We start from the raw sequence: 20,541 nt of genomic DNA on the forward strand, positions 1-20,541 counted from the left end.
AGCAACGTGAGACTCCGCCAGTGTAATTTGCTGACTTTTCAGATTGGAGATGCGGTGGCTAATTAAGCAGGTTGCCAACTCTCCTAGAGGAGCTAGGAGTGATCACCTATCTTTGGATGACAAAGATAATTATGGTCTTGAAGTAAAAGTAGGGACAAATGCAGATACATTTGGAGATTACTACTAGTTTGTATAATTCGAAGATTTTTTCATGTATGCCAAAATAGAGTGCACAATTCCTCCTTAGCATTACAAATGATATTCAAGTAATATCAGATGAACATGTTGAATAATGTAAAGACCGTCTACAAAATACTAAATACAAGGTAACCTTACTTATCCAGACAGCTTGTTTAGAATTCCAAGTTTTCGGACCAATTACACAAAACCAGGGAGTGTTTATCCTGCTGAAATAATGACAGGGCAAGGCTGCCTTCCCCGTATATGAGGCTGTTGGAGATTCCTGACCTGAGTACACATCCTAAGGCAGCTCATAGTATTATCTGTATTTAAGTAGGCACATATTTTTCTTGGCTCCAGCTATTTCAGATGTAACATGTTGTACTATACATATAACTACTCAATTATCAACCATCTCAGCAGCTAAAATATATCCATTTTAGTAAGACACAAGTCATTTTCTCTAGTAATTATTAGGAATAAATGTTAATAAACTCATTCTTATAAAAAGATCAAATTAAAAAGAAACAAATTCAACTCACCTGAAACACATCTCAAGGAATTACTTACTGAGACTCCTTATAACATTATTAACCAAAACTTGTGAAGATATTAATCTAAACCAGTGGTTCTCAACCGGGAGTAATGTCTTTCCCTAAGGGACATCTGGCAATGTCTGGAGACATTTTTGATTGCTACAACTTGGGGGTTGTTACTGGCAAGGGAAACTGCTAAACATCCCACAATGCACAGGGCTGGTGCCTAAAACAAAAAATTTACCAACCTGCAATGTCAATTGTGGAGAATCCCTGACCTAAAACACTCTTACCTAAACAAGATTTACCAAGTAGTATCTGTAAGGACATTTATAATCTAACAAATTGTTTGCCAAGAGTTGACTTAAGCAACTAGAATCTTATTAGACTAAGCACTCCTTGAAGACAGGACAGTGCCTTTGTCTCCCCAGCACCTAGCAAGATAACAGGCCTAATGTTTAAATATTTGCTGAATGTATTTTAGTTCTCACCAAGAGATCTGATTGCAAATGAGCTACACAGAATTGAGATAACTAAATATTTGAGTTTGTCTGATTTAACCATGCATATCACATCCTCAGACATGCCCACATGTCATTCTGTAGAAGTATTTGATTTTAATGATGTCTTGAAACCATAAGGCTATTAGGTGACTTGATATATCTTCTGCTAATTTGGGGGGAAGTAATTAGGTTTGTTTATTTATTTATTTATTTTTGGATAGACTATTTTTTAGAGCAGTTTCAGGTTTACAGCAGAATTAAGCAGAAAATACAGAGTTCCCACATAGCCCTCCCCACCCACACATATATACTCCCCTATCCTCAACATCCCTTATCAGTGTGGCATATTTGGTACAATCGATGAAACAATAGGGGCACATTATTATCAACCAAAGTCCATAGTTTACATTAGAGTTCACCCTTGATGTTGTACATTCTATGGGTTTTGACAAATACATAATGACATGTAGCCATCTCTATAGTATATAGTACAGAATAATTTCATTGCCCTAAAAATGCCTTGTGCTCCATCTGTTCATTCCTCCCTCCCACCCTCTCCCCAAACCCCTGGAAATCACAATATTTTTATTGTTTCTGTAGCTGTGCCTTTTCCAGAAAGTCATTTGGTTGGAATCGTACAGTTTGTAGCCTTTTCAGACTGGCTTCTTTCACTTAGTAATATGTCTTTTTAAGTTTCTTCTATGTCTTTCATGGCTTGATAGATCATTTTTTTTTTACTGCACATATATTTTTTAATTTACATATATGTACTGTTCATTGTTTCTAAGAATGTTTAGAGCTTTAGCTTTTTAAACTTACATAGTTATCAAAGAAATAAAGCCAAACACAAAATAAGAGCTCAAAAAGATACATACACTCTGCTATTTACAGCAGCATTATTTATAATTGCCAAGATATGGAAGCATCCTAAGTGCACATCAATAGTTGAATAGACAATGGAGATGCAGCATATATATATATACACACACACACATATATATATTAGACATAATATATATATGTAGTAGAATACAACTCACCCATTAAAAAGAAGGCTATTTTGCCCTTTGTGGCCCTTCATTCACTTTTTTTTTTCACTTCAAAAACCAGAATTTTATAACTGGCAGAGACATTTCCATTACATCAAAAACAACAAAATACCTAGAAATAAACTTAACCAAGGAGGTTACCTATACTCTGAAAACTGAAATGACACAAAGAAACGGAAAGATTTCTTCTGCTCTTGGATTGGAAGAATCAAAACTATCAAAATGGCCACACTACCCAAAGCAATCCACAGATCCAATGCAACCCCTGTCAAAATACTCGAGACATTCCTCACAGAACTAGAACAATTCCAAAATTTATAAGGAACCACAAAAGACCCCGAACAGCCAAAGCAATCTTTTGTAGGTCTCTTTTTTTTTCTCTCTCTCTCTCTTCTTTTTGTTCTCTTTTCTTTTGCTTTGATGACTAGAGACGGTCCTTTAACATTTGTTGTAAGCTGGTTTGGTGATGCTGAGATCTTTTAGCTTTTGTTTATCTGTGAAGCTTTTGATTTCTCCATCAAGTCTGAATGAGAGTCTTGCTGGATAGAGTATTCTTGGTTGTAAGTTTCCCCCTTGCATCACTTTAAATATATCGCGCCACTCCCTTCTGGCCTGTAGAGTTTCTGCTAAAAAATCAGCTGATAACCTGATGGGAGTTCCCTTGTATGTTATTTGTTGCTTTTCTCTTGCTAATTTTAATATTTTCTCCTTATCCTTAATTGTTGTTAATTTGATGACTGTGTGCCTTGGTGTGTTCCTCTTTGGGTTGATTCTGTGCGGAACTCTCTGCGCTTCGAGGACTTGGGTGACTGTTTCCTTTCCCAAGTTGGGGACGTTTTCAGTTATTATCTCTCCAAAAATTTTCTCAGGTCCTTTCTCTCTCTCTTCTCTTTCTGGGACCCCTATAATGTGAATATTAGAGTGCTTCATGTTGTCCCAGAGTTCTCTTAAACTATCCTCATTCCTTTTTATTCTTTTTTTTTTTTCTGTTCTGAAGTAGTGATTTCCACTAATTTGTCTTTTAGCTCACTGATCTGTTCTTCTGCCTCATTTAGTCTATTCTTGGTTCCTTCTAGTGTATTGTTCATTTCAGTGATTTTATTCTTCAACTCTGTTTGGGTATTCTTTATATTTTCCAACTCTTTGCTAAAAACTTCACTCTGTGCATCTGTACTCCTCTTGAGTTCTCTGAACATCTTGGCCATCATTACTTTAAACTCTTTTTCAGATAAATTACCTATCTCCTCATCACTTATTTCTTCTTCTGGGATTTTATCTTGTGCCTTGGCCTGGGAGATATTCCTTTGCCACCTCATATTGTCTATCTTTCTATGTGTTTGTGGATTCCTTCCACAGGCTTTGGGATCATTGTTCTCTTATTTCTAGTTATCTGCTCCTGGTGGATGAGACTGGACTAGAGGCTTATGCAGGTTTCCTGGCAGGAGGAGCCAATGCCTGCCCACTGCTGGGTGAAGCTAGGTCCTGGACCTCTGGTGGGTAGGGCTGTGTCTAGAGGCCTTTGTGGCTTAGGAAGTCTGCTAATGGGTGGGGCTGTGTTCCCACCCTGTACGATGTTAGGCCTGAGGCTTCCCTACAGGCTGCTGGGTGGGGCTAGGTCTTGGTGCTATGATCCAATCAAGTTGTCAGCCTCCAGGAAAGCTCATGTAGATGAACACTCCCAGAATGTCCTCCACCAGCTTTTATGTCCCCTGGGTGAGCCACAGCCACCCCCCACATCCCCAGGAGACCCTCGAAATCCAGCAGGCAGGTCTGGCCCAGGTTCCTATGAAATCACTGCCTCTGCCCTTGGACCTGGTGCACATGAATTTCTGTGTATGCTTCCCAAGCAAATGGAGTCTCCATTTCCCCCAGTCCCGTGGGGCTCCCAGACCCAAGCCCCCCTGCCCTTCAAAACCAGATGTTCTGGGGTCTCCTTCTCTTCCCAATACCAGGACCCGAGCTGGGGAGCCTGACATGGGGCTTAGAGCTCTCACTCCTGTGGGAGGGCCCCTGCAACTTAACAAGTCTTCAGCTTGTGGGTCGCCCACCTGGGGGGTATGGGTCCCAATTATATCATGAACACGCCCCTCCTACCATCCTGCTGTGGATCCCTCTTCATGTTTCCAGTTGCAGAAGATCTTTTTGCTAGGTTCCAGTCTTTTTTTGATGGTTATTTAGCATTCAGTTATGGTTTCGTTGTAGTCACAAGGAGAGGTAAGCTCCGCCATCTTGACCAGAACTCCTCTATTTTTATTTTTTAATGGAGGTACTGGGGATTGAACCCAAGACCTTGTGCATGCTGGGCATGCACTCTACCACTGAGTTACACCCTCCCTGTCTTCTGCTTATTTTTATACTCTCCTCTTCCCTGGGCTCTACCACACTCATGATTTCAATAACATCTCTAAGCTGATCACTTCCAAAATCTACATAGAATCAGAGTGTTGGAGCTGAGAAGGGATGTTAGATACCACATCCTTTAACCTTCACCAGAGGAGATTCCTTCCACAACACTGCGGACATTGGCTCATGGAGCCCACTCCACCCCCGCCGCTGCCTCCAGCTGAAGGCAGTCAGAGACAAGCTCTTTACTTGGAAAGCCCTCCCATTCTTGTCAACATGTGCCTTTGAGCAGACTTGTGAAACGCCTTAACCCTGGTGGGTGAGTCTGATCACTGTGTCAAATGAAATTAGATGGGCCTAACTGCTCTCAAATCCACCCAGATCTGCTCCCAGAACTCCCGCAGATCTTAGTGCCATGCCTGGGACCTCACAGTGCCGGTGCTGCCCTCCCAGTGCATGTCTCTACATTGAACTCAGACCTGGCCAGTGAAACCTGAGATAATAATCCGTGCCTTTTCTTTTTGTCTTTTCCCTCTTTATTTTTCCACCACTCAAGCAGGTGGCAGCGTCCGTGCTTCCTTGTCTGGTTGGGGAGGGAGGTGTCTGTGGCAGGAAATTGCCAGCTCTCCATTTCCCCTTCTGAATTTTGTGTTCCCAAAGCCTAAATTGGTTGGAAACATTTTGTGCTAATTGCTTCTGGAAACAAAAGAAGGTGGGGATGCTTTTAGGTACAACAAAAGCAGAGAGGAAGTCCCTTTAATAGCAACAAGAGGGGATAAAAGGGAGATACCTCCCTTCCCTCAGACAGAGAAGAGAAGGGAGCTCTCTTGCCAAAGCCCCAGAGAGCAGGGGCTATGTGTCTCCCTGCCTTGCCAAAGACCTCTGTTGCGGATGAGGTCTGACGCAGCCGAGCATCCATCCTTAGGGACTACGTGGATTTGGTCAATGGTTGTCTGAATTGGAACTCTTCCCCTCACTCCCTCAACTTCCTCGACAACACCACCCTTACCACTTGGAGTCTTTGTTCTGTCCTGGGTTAGAGTAAAGGCAGCTGCAAGCATGGCTAAACCTCCTGCCTGCCCCCTGGGCTAGGGGTCAAAGTAGAAAATGAGCTATTTCTTGTACAGCAAAGCTGGGGACCAGAGATCCATCTACACTACATGGCGACGTGGAGACGTGGAGACTGGGAGCGGTACAGTGGACAGAGCTTTGTTGGAGTCAAAGCTCTAGGGCTGACTCTTGGGGCTCACTTATTCAGTCACCTCCAACACATTTCTTAGCAGGGACTTAGATTTCTCCTGGAGAAAGTAAGGATAGGGTTATCTACTCTGGGGGTCACAGAGGTGCGTGCAGATTTCCCCTGGACTGAGAGCTGGCTGTGACCAGTGCAATCAGCAGCCTCGCGCCGCTGCGCCCTCAGGATCCACTGTGGCATTCAAGCAAAGCCATGCTCTCTCCGGGCTGCTCCCTGCCACCGCCTGAACACAGCACAGGACTAGAGCCCGAACATTTCTGCCTGACACGAGGCTCTCTATGGGGCAACCTTTGCTTTGGGGATCCCCAGCTCCATGTTGGAGATTTTCTCCAGGCTGCATCGCAGTCTGAAGCTCCTCCCACCCATTTCTCCTCCTGTCCCCCTTTCCTTTCACAGGGTCAGAAGTGCATCAGGTCTGAAGGCTCTCCCTGTGGTTCTGTCCCTTTTCCCTTTCCCTCTCATAGGCATTTCCTCTCATAAGTCTGCACCTCGAATTCCAGGTGTCTGCTTCCCAGAAGATCCAAACTGATATAACTACCCTTGTAAGACTGCTCTAAAAAATGGGAAACAATAGCATAGTTCCTGGCTTTTGGGAGCTACTCAATAAAGGTTAGCCTCCTTCAACTGGGACATGTTACAGAGTCAGGGAGTGGGAAATAAATTCTTCTACATTTGCTCAGTGCTTTAATCATACATTCCATCGTGTAAGTGGGCTTCATTAGTCGGCAATGTGCAGTTAGACTTCTTAACATAGCACTCCAGACTCTGAGCTATCCAAATCATCTGCAGGTAGGCAACCACTAGGGGTGTGTGTGTGAATAGGTGAGTTGGATTGTGAGGGGAGGAAATTGGCTTTGCAACCAGATAGATCTAAATCTAATCATAATTTGCTGTGTGACCTTACAAAAATCCTTTAACATCTTGGTCTTCAGTTACCTCAACTATATGATGGGGATAATACTACCCAGCTTACTAAATGACTGTGAGGATTAGAGAGAATCTATGTAAAGGATCTAGCACAGTGTCTGGCCCATTGTAAGCATCTAATGAGAGGATGCACTGCCTGTACATCCTTATTCTTACCTTGTCCTCTTCCTGCCTGTACATCCTTTCATTCATTCAATATTTCTCATGGACCTGATATGACAGGAACCTGAGATACAACAGTGAACCAGACCAGCTCAGATCTTTACAGAACCTGACAGATAGGCATGGCATAGTGCAAAGTACATCCAGTAATTACAACAGAAACACTTAGGTGCTTATTGTGTGCTGGGCACTGTTCCAAGAGCTTTACCACACAGTCACTCATCCAGTCTTTACACCAATCCAGTGAGGGAGGTATTTGCTCAAGACTACATAACTCGGGATGTAATCCCTAGTGTGGATGCGTGGAGGATGTGAACCCAGGCAGTCTGGCTCCAGAGTCTACACGTTTAACAGCTGTGCTATGTTGCCTCTCTAAATATCTGGATTGGATTTTATGCTTCCACAGAGCATTAATGATCCTTACACACACATATGATAAAACCTAGTGAATCGAATCAGTTGGAAAAGCAGTTATTTCCTTTAGAGAAACACAGGCACAGAAATAGTAAGTCAGCCGAGCAGGTGTAGACAGTGATCAGCCTCTGCGGACCCACATGACAGCAGTCACCTCCCTGCCCCCACCTCCTCGCCATTTCCTTGGCTTCCTGCTCAGCAGCTGTTTGCTGGCAACGGCACTAGAAGAAAAGTTGCTATAATATGGTTTGTCACCTGACTTAACCCTGACCTTTTTACCTGCTATAACCACAGTGCTCTTCTAGTGCTAAGAAGTTCTTAACTTTCAGTGTCATAATCTTCTACACCTAGCGGAACTTTCTGGCAGAAAAGTTAAAGGAAAATCAAATCAGTATGTTTTATTGGTTCTTTCCTTTTCATAAAAGTGTCCACAGGACTGGGTTAAGTAGTTTGCTGAGTGTTTGCAGGGCAATCAAGGTAGCAGTAAGGACATTGGACCCTGGACACTAAGTTCATGTCTTGTGACGTGGCAGACGCCACCCAGTCCTGGATGCCTGAGCAGCCAACACGAGAGCAGCAGTTTGCTCCAAGAAACCCTCTAGGTTTATGACAACATACCATCACCACGACATACCATCTATAATAAGAATGACAATGTTAATATATGTTCAGACAAAACAAAACCACCAACCTCTCCTAACCAGTCAAGAATGAGCATGACAAAAAAATGATTGTACTTACTGGGGGGCATTGTGCAAGTTTATCAGCTGCCACCAGTTGAACATTTAAGTGTTTACTTTGGGACTTTCCTCTAGATTTAATCAACCGCTGTAAAACCTGATAGAAGAAGACATGAATCTGTGATACTTTCAACGAGTTGAAAGAAAATCAAATAAACTAAGACCTTTTTTCATAGTCTGTGTAGCCCTGAGTATTAAAAGAAAGAAAACATAATGTGACAAGTCATATATATATTTATATATAAATATATATATATATATATAAATTCTGTAATGACATCATCCATTTATACTGGCTTTCAGTTATAGTGGATTTGATATGTTCATCCTATTCTCACTCCATGGGAGGTCTTGGGATCTTGTGTTCTCGCCCTACATTTTACCCAGAGATTTCAAAGAAAGCCAGCTCGTAAAAGTGGAGGAACTGATCTGTACCAGGTCGTTTATGTCCAAATTCAGTTGAGTTCTATTTTGGTTCACTATCTCAATGTCAGATAAATATCAGAGTCATTTATATATTTGACCCTTTTTGTCATTGATAATTATTAAGGCATTCCAGTCTAATCTTACATGAACAGAACAACATCATAATAGAAATCTAAGCAAAACATTTGCACTGGCGTACTGCTACATATAAACCAGTGATACACCTATGCCTTTTGGGCACTGCTGTAACTGCATTTTTCCATATACTCCCTTTGCTCTTTTTTTTTTTAGCTGAAATAGGACCCTTCCCCCAAAACAGTACTAATCTATGAGGCTTTATGCTACCTTAGCACATATGTCCCCAGGAGTCCCAATTCCTGTACTTATGGACCCCATGGTGACAGGGACAGGGGTGAGAGGGGTTGAAATCTATTCCACTGCAGGGAAGGGAGCCTGAATCCCCTTCAGTTCTGGGTGAAAGAGACTCCAAGTGATTAAGACAACTTCAATCCATTCTAATGATTCCCAAAAGCCCTGGTTTGGTCAGGATTCCCAAGCTCATCCTGCACAGAACCAGTGTGTGGAGAGATGGAAGGCTAAGGAGGTCAGAAGGGTTGGGAGGGGCACATTCTCCACCTGGGAGAGGAAACCACTGTTCTGGATGGAAGTCGAATTGGCATTGAAGCATGAAAATGCACTCTTGGAGGCATTGGAAAGAAACTGATTGTTAAGGTAGTACCTCCCAGGGGTATCCATTTCATATTAACTTTTTAGGACATCATCATATTTTAAAGTTAAATAACAACCAAGTCTAAAGAGACCAATATGAGGCTGTCCACTTTTATTTTTATCTCCCCTGTTAGCAGAAAGATACACGGCAGATATCCCATTGTGCTCAATCACAGAATACCTCTATTCCTTGAAGAACCCAACCTAAGCGCAAATGTAAGGATCTATAATGTTTCCATAAGAGATTTTATATGGTGATATTTGACTTTATATATGATAAATATAGCTCTTTCTTGAACTATGTACCCTCTCAACTGAGGAGAGAATATAGGTGATAAAAGAATCAATACTACCCAAGAAATTTACCAAGATAGACCCTAAAGTCTCTGAAAAGCCAGGCTTGACTTTTCCTCACCTTTCTTAGTTTTTTGTTTCTACTATACTCTTGCATAACCACCTGGTTTGGGAACTGCAATAGACAGTGAGCTTCTTGATGGAATAGGCTACTATTTATTTGCTGTCTCAAAATTTCTAGAACCTGTACAGAATAGGTGAATTAAAAACTGTGCTCATCAAAAAGGGTCTCAACATGACATCCTCCTTGCCCACTAACAAAAATGCACAGAGCAAAGAAAATTTCAAAAGAAGCAAGCTTCTCATTCTTAAGACAGAAATGAACTCATTACCTTTGGAGATGAGACTTTCACATGAACAATAATTGGTGCTAAAGAAGTCTTTATAAGTTGTGCTGGGTGATTGATGGTGTCTGCATCAAGAACAACCAGTTGCAAAGATCTTGCCAACTCAAAGATTCTTTCAATTTCACTTTGCACTTCCGCTAAAAGGAGAAACAATAAATAATAGGTCATGGTTATTTTTTTATTAAATAGTTCCTATATTTAAAAAGCAGTACCCCCTTTCAGATGTTTGTCTATGTTGCAAAACAAAACACATTGAATTTTCATAGTCCTATCTAACTTAAGGTCTTTTCTAAAGAGAGATGGGCTGAGCGTGGCATAAAACCAAACGGTGGGAAAAATTGAGATGGCTCTCTTGATTTGCATCTTACACTCATTCTAGTATTTAGCTATTTATATAGCTATGTTGTTTTGGACTCTGGTTTTGTTCTAAAGAACTTTTATTTTAGCTATAGAAGTTGAAACCACATTTTAGGAAACAACCGAAATACATGTGCAGAGCAACATCACATGAGAAGAAAGTTACACTGAAATATGTCTTCTGATCAACAACTTATATATTCATATTTCATGAATATGTTTTTAAAAGCCTCACAACTCATCGGTTTGGACCAATATGCACATTTCTGTATCCCTGTTAAATGTTCTGGATCTTCTCTTATAACTAGCATATTGCTAAGTCTTCATTCAGCTGTTAGAGCCAGTGGACTTGTTCTAAGGCATAATTATTTTCAATATTAAAAAAAAAAACTATAGGCAATTATATTAAAGTGCCACAGTGCACTTAGATGCAAATCTTTTTAGCCAGCTGTAATAGTCAACTGACCTGAATCTGTGTGTGAACCTGGTCAAACGAAAAATCTAGTTATATTCACCGTCCAAAGCAATTCAGATTTTTTAAAGCAAATATTTAAGCTAATTATCTACAAAAACATAATATGGCTTTCTGAAATATAAAAAGCTTTTAATATATACTTTATAAATCACCTGATTTATTGGTCAAGTCCAAAGACTGAGTTAGAATATTTAATTTTCAGAGGGATGATCTTGTTTTGTTTTTTCACTTATTTTTATTTTTATACAAAGCTACCTAATTTAAATGATTTCAAAGATGACCTAGGAAAAAAGCTGATGTTGCTCTAAATGTCCTCATTGAAAAGAGTTTGTACCAGAATCCCATGATTTGTTTTGCTTATCCAGGATAAATTCAAGTTAATGTCACCCACCAAAACGTTCTCCTTCCATAACCAAACAGATTGACAGGGTGTGTGGGATCACAAATACTCAAGACTATCCTGTAACTCCACTTTCTAGGGCTTTGCATAATAGCATAAAATTCTTCCCACAAAATCACTGATGTTTAATGCATGATCTATACTAGAAGTATGAATTTAAAGAGTCAACATATTGCTCAGCAGAACCCAGTAGAGGCTGCTCAATTCAACTTCTGACTCACAACATGTTCTATGATTTCCCTCCTGTTATAGGTTGAATTGTATTTCCCCAAATTCATATGTTGAAGTCTTAACCCCTAGTCCTCAGAATGTAACCTTATTTTTGAGATAGGGTCTTTACAGAGATAATCAGGTCAAAATGAGGTCATTAGGGTGGGTGTTAATCCAATACGACTGGTGTCTTTATAAAAAGGGGAAATGTGGAGACAGGCACGCACACAGGAGAATGCCATGTGAAGATGGAGGCAGAGCCTGGGGTGACACTTCTACAAGACAGGAAAGCCAAAGATGGCCAGCAAACCACCAGAAGCTAGGGGAGAGGTGTGAAACAGATTCTCCCTCACATCCTTTAGAAGGAAGCGACCCTGCAGATCCCTTGATCTTGGACTTTTAGCCTCCAGAAATGCAAGACAATAGATTTCTGTTGTTCAAGCCAACAACAACAACAACAAAAAGGCAACATATCTATCATTTTGCATCATATCCAATACCAATGGCTGAAAGATTTCCTGGTGCTCTGAAAGATGACTAGATTTCAGAATATCACTGTAAAGGATCTGGACAATTTGGCTTATTTGCAAAATTCTGAAATTATAGTCTACATTTGTTAGTAATAACAACATACTTGTCCCTTTTCTCTCGAATGTCAGAGCAGTTAAAAAAGAATTTTTTTATGAGAGAAGTTTGGAAAATAAAGTTTATTTTTATTCTAGCTTCAGTCTCAGGATGTTGGGGTACGTTTTTCTTTCTTTTTTTTTCCATTAAACTGCTGTGGTTTAATATAACTCCTGCCTAGGACTGCACTAGAATAAGTTTATATTGCTTTAAGCTTCAAATCTGAATATAGTATTTTCTGAAGTAGCAAAAAGGCAGTGAAGGAAAGAGACTGCCCTGGTACAAAGAACCCTTGAGGCACTTTGAGTCTCTGTGTCAGTAATACAGAAATACCTGGGCCTTATTTACTTTGCACCAGCAATGAGGTGAGTGTGGTGTTTGACCAGCACAGAGGGCAGGCACACCTACTGCTTAACCAACACAAAACTTAGGCAGTGGGCATAAGAAAAGAAGTGCTCAGGCAGAGCAGGCCAGGAGGCTGCAGAGGGCTACACTATATACTGGAGTCATACCAGTATTTGGACTATGTATATGGACTGCAATAAATAAATTACATGTGTGAGGAAGAGATAGACATATTTATCTACACAGCTCATTTTCTTAAACCCAGCAATCTTGATGATCCTGGCTGATTCATCATGATCTTATTCCAGGCAAACAGAGCTCTGAGAAATCATAGACTGTGGTCCTGCAGGGACCTCAATGACCACTGCTATAACCTGACCACAACTGGTCTGGACCAACCTCGCTCCGGTATCTCTGTCACCTGTGATCTTTCTTATATCCAAATGCTTAAACTATTTCAGTGGCTCTCTATAGCCCAAAGTAATATTTCCCAACATGAGTAGCCTGGAACACTAATCCCATAAGGTATCCTATGGGAAGAAGGGAGTTTTCTGCAAGAGAAATATCACATACCATAATGGTTTGTCTTAGAATTTCAAATGTGCATTACCCTTTGTATCTTAATGCCTCCAACATGTCTTGCAGTGAAGAAACCTGAAACTAATCCATAATTTCCAAATTTATTCAAAAATGGAAAACATACTATCAGTATTTTTTTAAATTAACATTTCATGAAATCTATTTTGGAGGTCTCTTTAGCAAGGCACACTAGAGCCCTAACATACTGGCCTCAGTCTACTTTTTCAGTCTTTCCCGTTGCTCTCAAATCATGCCCCCCACTTCCTTTTTTCTAAGCATGCTCTTCACAAAACTACTGGCTTCTCAACCACACAATGTTTCTCTCTCAATGCCTGTGTACATTCTTGACTTCCCTGAAGAATCAGCTCAGAGACAGCTTCTGTGACATCTTCTGAGATACCTCCTACTCCCTACCTTTCTTTACACCTTTAGTACTTTGCTCATAATTCCATTATCACAGAATATTTTAACCCACTCTCCCTTCTTTCTGTTTGCCGATGGGTAAGATACTTTGTCCTGGTTATGCTTATACTTCCTAAGTGACAAGTGTTTGACAAACATTTGACAAACATTTGATGAAAGAATCTACAAACGTGCACTAACAAACAGACAAATGGGTGTAAGGGGCTCACACAGTGGTGATCATAATAGGTTACCATTCAATTAACTCCAGTGATGGGTATATGACTTCACTGAGTAAAAAAGAAAACCTGTGAACGGATTATCTTGTTTCTTCCTCAATATTTAAACTAACCCTACCCCAACCACTCCACTGACTCTGGAAACATAGATTATATGGAATGACTTCAAAGGAAAATCCATGAAACCTTAGGCTGGTGCAAGATGTTGAAAAAGTTGGGCAACCTCGCTTATTCTTTGAAGTGTCCTCTAACCCCTCATTATACATCAGAGGAAGGACTGGTTAAAAGTCAAAGGCACCGAGAGGAATGGAAAGGAGGGTGGAAAACAGGAGAGCAGAGAACAGATGCTTATTTGAGAAGTCTTCGATCTGATTTGGCATCCTTGTCACCTGTGATATATTACTTTAGTCAGTTACCTAATTTGATTCATCATCATCAACTCTGCCATGATTACTCCTGAAATTCAAAATACTGTGCCTTTAAGATGGTTTCACTCTGTACATGGAAGGCTCTAAATACAGGACTAAAGAAGGAACCACCGGTGCCTGGGATCTTGCCCTCACAAACGCTAGCAACTGCCCCACTTGGTATGTTTAGCATTCTTTCACAAAGCAACCATCTAACGAACATTTATTGAGCAATAACCGTGTGCCAATCCCGGGCCAGGAATAGAGACAACACTAGTCTCTTTCCATCTGCACAATTCTTGGCTCAGGGTCAAGGCAGAACCTTCAGTGGACTCTTGATGTGGTATTTGGCGTGCAATCTATCTTGGAAATCCTAACTGAAAAAAAAAAAAAGTTTTCTATCATCTATAGAACTCCTTTCAGCAGTTTTAAAAAAATACAGTGGCATAGATGAACCCTGTCTTTCCTACTCTGCCCATGAGGAAAAGGGCAGTAAAACAAGTTGCTCTCAGAATGTGAATGCAAAAGAAAGTTATGAGTGGACTATACCACTCTGGGCAATCACAGAAGCCACCAACAGGCTTCTGAGATGAGTGTTGTGATTCTCTGCAGCATGGACTCACTTTTGTGGACGGTGAATCCATCTGCCACAGCCCTGCTCATACATGTTTGTTGGGGCTAATCAGAGTGTTCTTTTCTTCTCCATCATGGTGAATTTCAGGATGCCTTCTGACTGGGGTTCCAGGAAAGATACGCTTAAACTCCCTGAATGGCATGAATGGTGGCTGCTACTTCCACTTACAGATGTGACTACATACTGGGTACTACCAGCTAGCAGCAGAATCAACACTAAAAACACCATCATCCGACTTTCTTCTAAGAATCTGAGAAAGCCGAACATCTCATTTCCTTTCATGTCAGCTGTGACTCAGGTATGACAGATACGACAGAGAAGCTTGGGTGAGTGGAGATGAGTGGTTTCACGGGATTAGGCAGTAACAGACCAGGAGAGCCTATGAGGATTCTCCCTACCTGACTACTAATTAGCTAATTAATCAGAGCTGAGAGAAAGGAGGCCCAGGCTCCTGCAGGACTCTGCTCCCTAACTGTGGCTGGCCTTCTTGTCAGTTAACCAGTCCTTCCCCATTCAGAATGGGGAGCAAGCTGGAAAAGACATTCACAAGTGCAATGTGTGTCATCCCTGTCTGAAAGCACAGCTTGAAGAAGTACCACATTTGAGCATCTTACCTAAGCTGGACCGAGTGTTCGAACGTTCAATTATTGCTCTCTTGCTGGGATTATTTAGGACAGACCTCTTAGCAAGAGAAATGTCAGCCGTCACTCTTGTTATTGATATCCTATGATAGGAACACAGAACAGAACAAGCCAGTGAAAATGTTATGGGGTTCTCCAAGTGATTTATAACCGCAGTACTTAATAGCCCCTTTACACACTACGGTGCAACCACAGTATAATAAACATTGGCCACAAGTATTTTAAACAGGCTTTGGCTAGTATTAAATTACAAGCAAAGCAGAATGGAGGAAAGTTTTTGGCTGTTTAACAACAACAAAAAAAGACTCCAGGAAAAACGCATTCTTTCTCCAGCACTGTCTGCCTTGCCGTTCTCTTTATAATGAGCACCATGCCAGGAGGGAATCGAAACATACGAATAAACCACTCTCTTTCCAGGAAGCAGCAATACAATTTCCCCACAATTCACAGTTGATTTGCTCTTGAACAAGACCTTCAGGAACTACAAACGCTCTGCCCTGTTGTGTCCGTGCTGCTGGTCAAAGGGGGAAATACTCTTCATTTTGATCATCAAAGACAATCAACCAGTTGATAGCTATGTTGCATTCCTAGTGCTCAACAGTTAACTCACGACACATGAAAGTGTTCTGCCACAGGCCCAAAGGAATGTTTCATTTCTAATAATATGAAAAATATGACTTCTTTTCTGCAGGCACAAGTTTTTTCAGCATATTTGCATATTGCTTTGAATGCATATGGTGGGCAGTAATGACGCTAATTGCTGAGGGCAATGTAAGGATTGTGCCAGGATTTCCACGAGTTACAAAGTACCCTGCAGTCACGCAAGACAAGAATAAATCAGAGACAATGCAAATGAATGGAGAGAGGAGTCTATTTGTATATGATTTAGCAAACGAGAATCTCTGGGACTTAATAGCTTTTAAATTCTTTATCTTAAGCTGGGATTGCTCCACCTCAGATAATGATCTACCTGCAGAATGCAAAGAATGCCTTTTTAAGCCAACTATTACCATCGTGGGCCTTTCTCTGTTCCTCAGAGCTTGGCAGAGTTCCAGGAGTAGACAAGGAGGATACTGCCCCTTCCCTTTTACACTCCCGGCACTCAATCCCCACACTTTCAAACTCCTTTCGAGGCTGGAGCAGGGAAGAGGGCAGAGTCATTAACAATTACTGAGTCATATGTTGTCTCACACCTATTTGGGGACAACACTGTCAGCATGCTCTGGAGACTCTTCACTTGACTTCAGTGACCTGAATCCTTGGGGAGAATTTAAAATAGTCCTTTTCATAAGTGGTTGTAAATCATTTCTTTAAAGCAAAAGGCTGTGCAAAAGTTCTGGTGCCATTTTAAAGCAAAACACTCCTTTTTTGTGTCGTATTTATTACTAAGCTATAGATGGTCCAGAAGTTTAAAATTTTTTAATTCTTTAGAATTTTTTAGGCCCTAATCAATTATTTGAGGCATCTTCAAATTGTCTTCGGCAGAAACCAAGAATTTTGCAAAATACCCCTGGGGCCAGTGAGAACATCAAATGGAGGCTGAGCCAGCCGGCAGGGCTCCAGCTTTCCCACCCTCCATGCCAGGCAAAGCTCAGCATCTCTGTTTTCTACATTGGGGCCTTATCTGATTTCTTTGTAAGAACTTGTTCAACTGCTTATAGACATTGGGAAACACTGGTCTAGTACAACTTCTTCATTTTATCAGGAAGAAAAGTGAGATGCAGAGAGGAAGTTCCACATGGTTAGTTTGAGTCGTTAAAAGCACAGGCCCCCAAGCATCAGGCCAGTGCTTCATGAACTGACTCAAAATTCTCTTCAGTTTTCTTCTCCATCAGTCTTGAATCTCCAGATACAAGCCAAATCATCAAGCGCAGATCTTGACCACACACTGATTTGGTCAGGACTTAAATCAGGTTAAAGTCAGCGAGCCCCACATCTGAGTCTCCATCACTCAGATGGCTGCCGCACTTGAGGCATGAAATCTCATAGGTGGTCTGTGTGGTCATAGCTCCTATCACCTACAGAATAGGATGTGCTTGTTTATTTTTGTGTTTCTGGTTTTATTGTTTGTTGTTTAAAGAATGGAGTTGCTGGTTAGAAACAGTCAAGTGCCAGAGCAATTCAAATATATGACTGGAAACAAGTGACTTGGTTGACGGACAGAATTCCACCTTCTAGAACAATGATTTTGGGAGAGTTCAGAGATTCTATTCTGCTTACATGAAAATCAAATTTTCTAGTTCTATACTAGCCAAATAGTAACTCTTGGTTCTTAAAACTTGAAAGGATTATCAACAGATGTGTACTCTTATTTTTTCCGGGTTATAAACATGCTTTTATCAAGTCATTTTCAAACACATCCAAAGTTTTACCAGAAAACAAAACATACATACACAAAAAAAGAAAAAAAAACCTGCTTCATATATTCCAAAAATAGAAAAAGGTATGGACAATAAAGAGTTCTTTTTCTTCTATTTGTCAGTAAAATACCAGCTAATTTGGTAATACAAGTTGTTTCTTAATAAAAATACACATGTATGAAAGAGCTCAGGGGAAGACAGAAAGCTCCAGAAACACAGCTTCAGTAGACAAAACAGGAGTTTTTATCTTCTATGCAAAAATGCTTACTATCATCAAAATCAGACACCAATTCCAAACTTCTTTTTTTGGTTTAAAAGGCTCCCGAGCAATGTAATTACATTCATCATCGATGCTATCTAGTTTCTATACTTTTTTTTTTTACTTAAAGTGATATCCTTTCTATGTCTGTTCTTGCTATATTCAGATCTTCTACTGTCTTTCAGCACTTCTGTGTATCTTGTTTGATATTCGTCTCTGAGAAGTTCCCTTGGAAACTTTTATGTGACATAGTGTCAGTAATTACTAGCCAGGGGATAAAAGACTAACAGAAATTCAGTTTCCCTGCAGACTGAGTATGTATCTCTAGATCTAGTAAATCTGAACCCTCATTGTTGCTTATTTTTGGTTTGGAATGCATCATAATTTCTGCAATCCATCATGTGCTATGAGTATTAGTTTTCTGTGATTTTTCTAGTACTCTCAGTTGAGATGCATTCATTAAAAAATAATTAGTATTTCCATGATGGTAATGGAACAGCTAAAGATCCTTCTACACTCCATCCTTACTACATCTAATATGCAACCCTGGTAGTATATTGTTTGTTTGTTTGTTTGTTTGTTTCAACTCAGTATTCACAAAGGAAAAACATTCCAAAGAACAGAACAGCACACTGTCAGGAGAAAAGGAATGAAAGGTATATGTAGATCTGAGTACTCTTCCTGGATCTTCCTCTTGCTGTCTGAGTGACCATGGACAGGTCATGCCATCTTCTGAGCATCCGTATCATAATCAACTATCTCACAGGATTGTCATTAGGAGCAAACCAGGTAATATATAAAAGTGCTTTCTTAAATAATCATTCATAGAATCCTATGTTGATAGGCACATATATAATGTATACAAGGCAATTATTGGAGATTTGAGACTTGAAGGAGACAGCTTCTTTATACCCTATTCTCAAAAGTTAGCAGTCTACCATGAACTCTCCCATTCCCAGAGTCCATGAAATGTATATGTATTTCGGGGCTGGGAGAATAAGGTCAGATAAGTTGTAATCAAAACCTGTTAATATAAATATTCATGTTTGGCATTAACATGCTCAGTTAATCATCTCTAGTGTTTGAGTGTCCCCAGTGAGATTGCATTTAAATAGAGAGCAGCAGGAAGAGATGATAAGAGGATGATACTGGTTACGAAACAGAAGGCATGTCTTGTTCTTGTCCATTTGTTGACTGCAATTACAAGTTGTTTACATTCTTCCACTTCTTGGCTGCTTTGTGACAGCATCAACTGTTGCTATTTCCTTTTATAGATAAATACTACTTCTTTGAGTCTCCTGAAATTATATTCTTAGTCTTCTTTCTTCAAATTCTTTCTCAAACCCTTTTTCTTTTTCTTTTTCTTTTCTTTTTTAAAGTGTTCCTTGGCTAATAGCTCAGATCCCATTTGTATGTTCATTGAGGATCTGGGGCCATGATCACATCACTTACAAAGTGTCCTATAAGTGCCAGAGAGCTGATCTGATCCAGTTGTCAAAAAGCCTAAAATTACAACTTTATCAGGATTTGAAATGATTAGCATAGGTCAACAAACTGCAATTGGTTTGACTGCTTGCTGTTCAGCCTATGAATGGTAGATTCAACCAGCTGAACAAACCTCATCTGAAAGGATGATCCCCGATGAATGTTTGTGGCGTGAAATGAAGAGAGAAAAGCTCCACGTCATTGTGCATCCACTGTGTCTCCGCCCGGCTGGTACCACTGTGGCAGCTTGTGAGGCTCACTAAGCTTATGATCTGTGCACGGGACCTGTCACTACGTGTGGCTATCCACGTGTACAGGGGTTCCCTTGGGAAGCATTTGGTATTCTGCTTTTCATTTTTCTTACACAGATTCTTGTTAGGCCTTACAATTAATAATAATAAAATTGTAAAAGTAAGTAGCTTTAAACTGACTCAAATCATTTCTTTTTCTTTTTCTTTTTTTTAATGGAGGTACTGGGGATTGAACCCAGGACCTCGTGCATGCTAAGCATGTGCTCTACCACTGAGCTATATCCCTCCCCCCTGACTCAAATTATTTCCAAAGTATCATTAAAAGGTATGCATATGATTCTGTAATAGTCAATGCTGGAGTTTTAATCCAATTTGTTAAATTATTTTTTAATCAAGATCTGAAAAACAGTATTGAAGAAGAAAGCATTTTAGCCAATTTTTTTCTGGCATCTTTTGCTCTTTCTGAAAAAGAGGAGACTTTATCCTGACTATTTTGTCTAACCTACTGCATTCATAGCCAATGAAACATTGAGTAGGTTTCCTTTAGAACATATTGTTTATGCTGTTTTGCTGTGCAAAAGCCTGCTGTGTAATTGTTCTCTTGGCTGGTTTCAATTAAAGACTATGTGTTGTTTTCTCTCCTTTTATTAATTGTTAAAACACAGCACAGCAGACAGTCATGGCTCAAAATGTAAGAATATTCCCCACACCACAGACATGTCAGAGTCAATGTAAAGCTACAAGTAAATTTCTTCTTCCTTATCAAAGTCTCCATTTATGCTCAACCAATGAATTCATTATTGTTTTTCTGCTGCACTGGCCTCTTATAATTTGAAAGCAGGTCCACTCTCCTTCCACCTTTAATGTCTAGCTTTCTCCAACTCTGCCACACGTCAGATCTCTCTGGG

The 20,541-nt window shown here is 40.3% G+C and overlaps 1 protein-coding gene across 5 annotated transcripts in view; it reads right to left on the minus strand.

Moving 5' to 3' along the window:
* CACNB4 (calcium voltage-gated channel auxiliary subunit beta 4) overlaps positions 1-20,541 on the minus strand; it is a 221,513-nt gene that overhangs the window by 15,701 nt on the left and 185,271 nt on the right. For all 5 annotated transcript variants that reach the window (XM_031451401.2, XM_031451398.2, XM_010985625.3 and 2 more), the window contains 3 exons: positions 15,252-15,361; positions 9,951-10,102; positions 8,111-8,206 (listed from right to left, as the gene is read on the minus strand). In XM_031451401.2, the coding sequence (XP_031307261.1) occupies positions 8,111-8,206; positions 9,951-10,102; positions 15,252-15,361 (358 nt within the window). The remainder of the gene's footprint in view (positions 1-8,110; positions 8,207-9,950; positions 10,103-15,251; positions 15,362-20,541) is intronic.

This window comes from Camelus dromedarius, chromosome 4 (assembly GCF_036321535.1).
Source record: "Camelus dromedarius isolate mCamDro1 chromosome 4, mCamDro1.pat, whole genome shotgun sequence".
In the NCBI taxonomy this organism is placed as follows: domain Eukaryota; kingdom Metazoa; phylum Chordata; class Mammalia; order Artiodactyla; family Camelidae; genus Camelus; species Camelus dromedarius.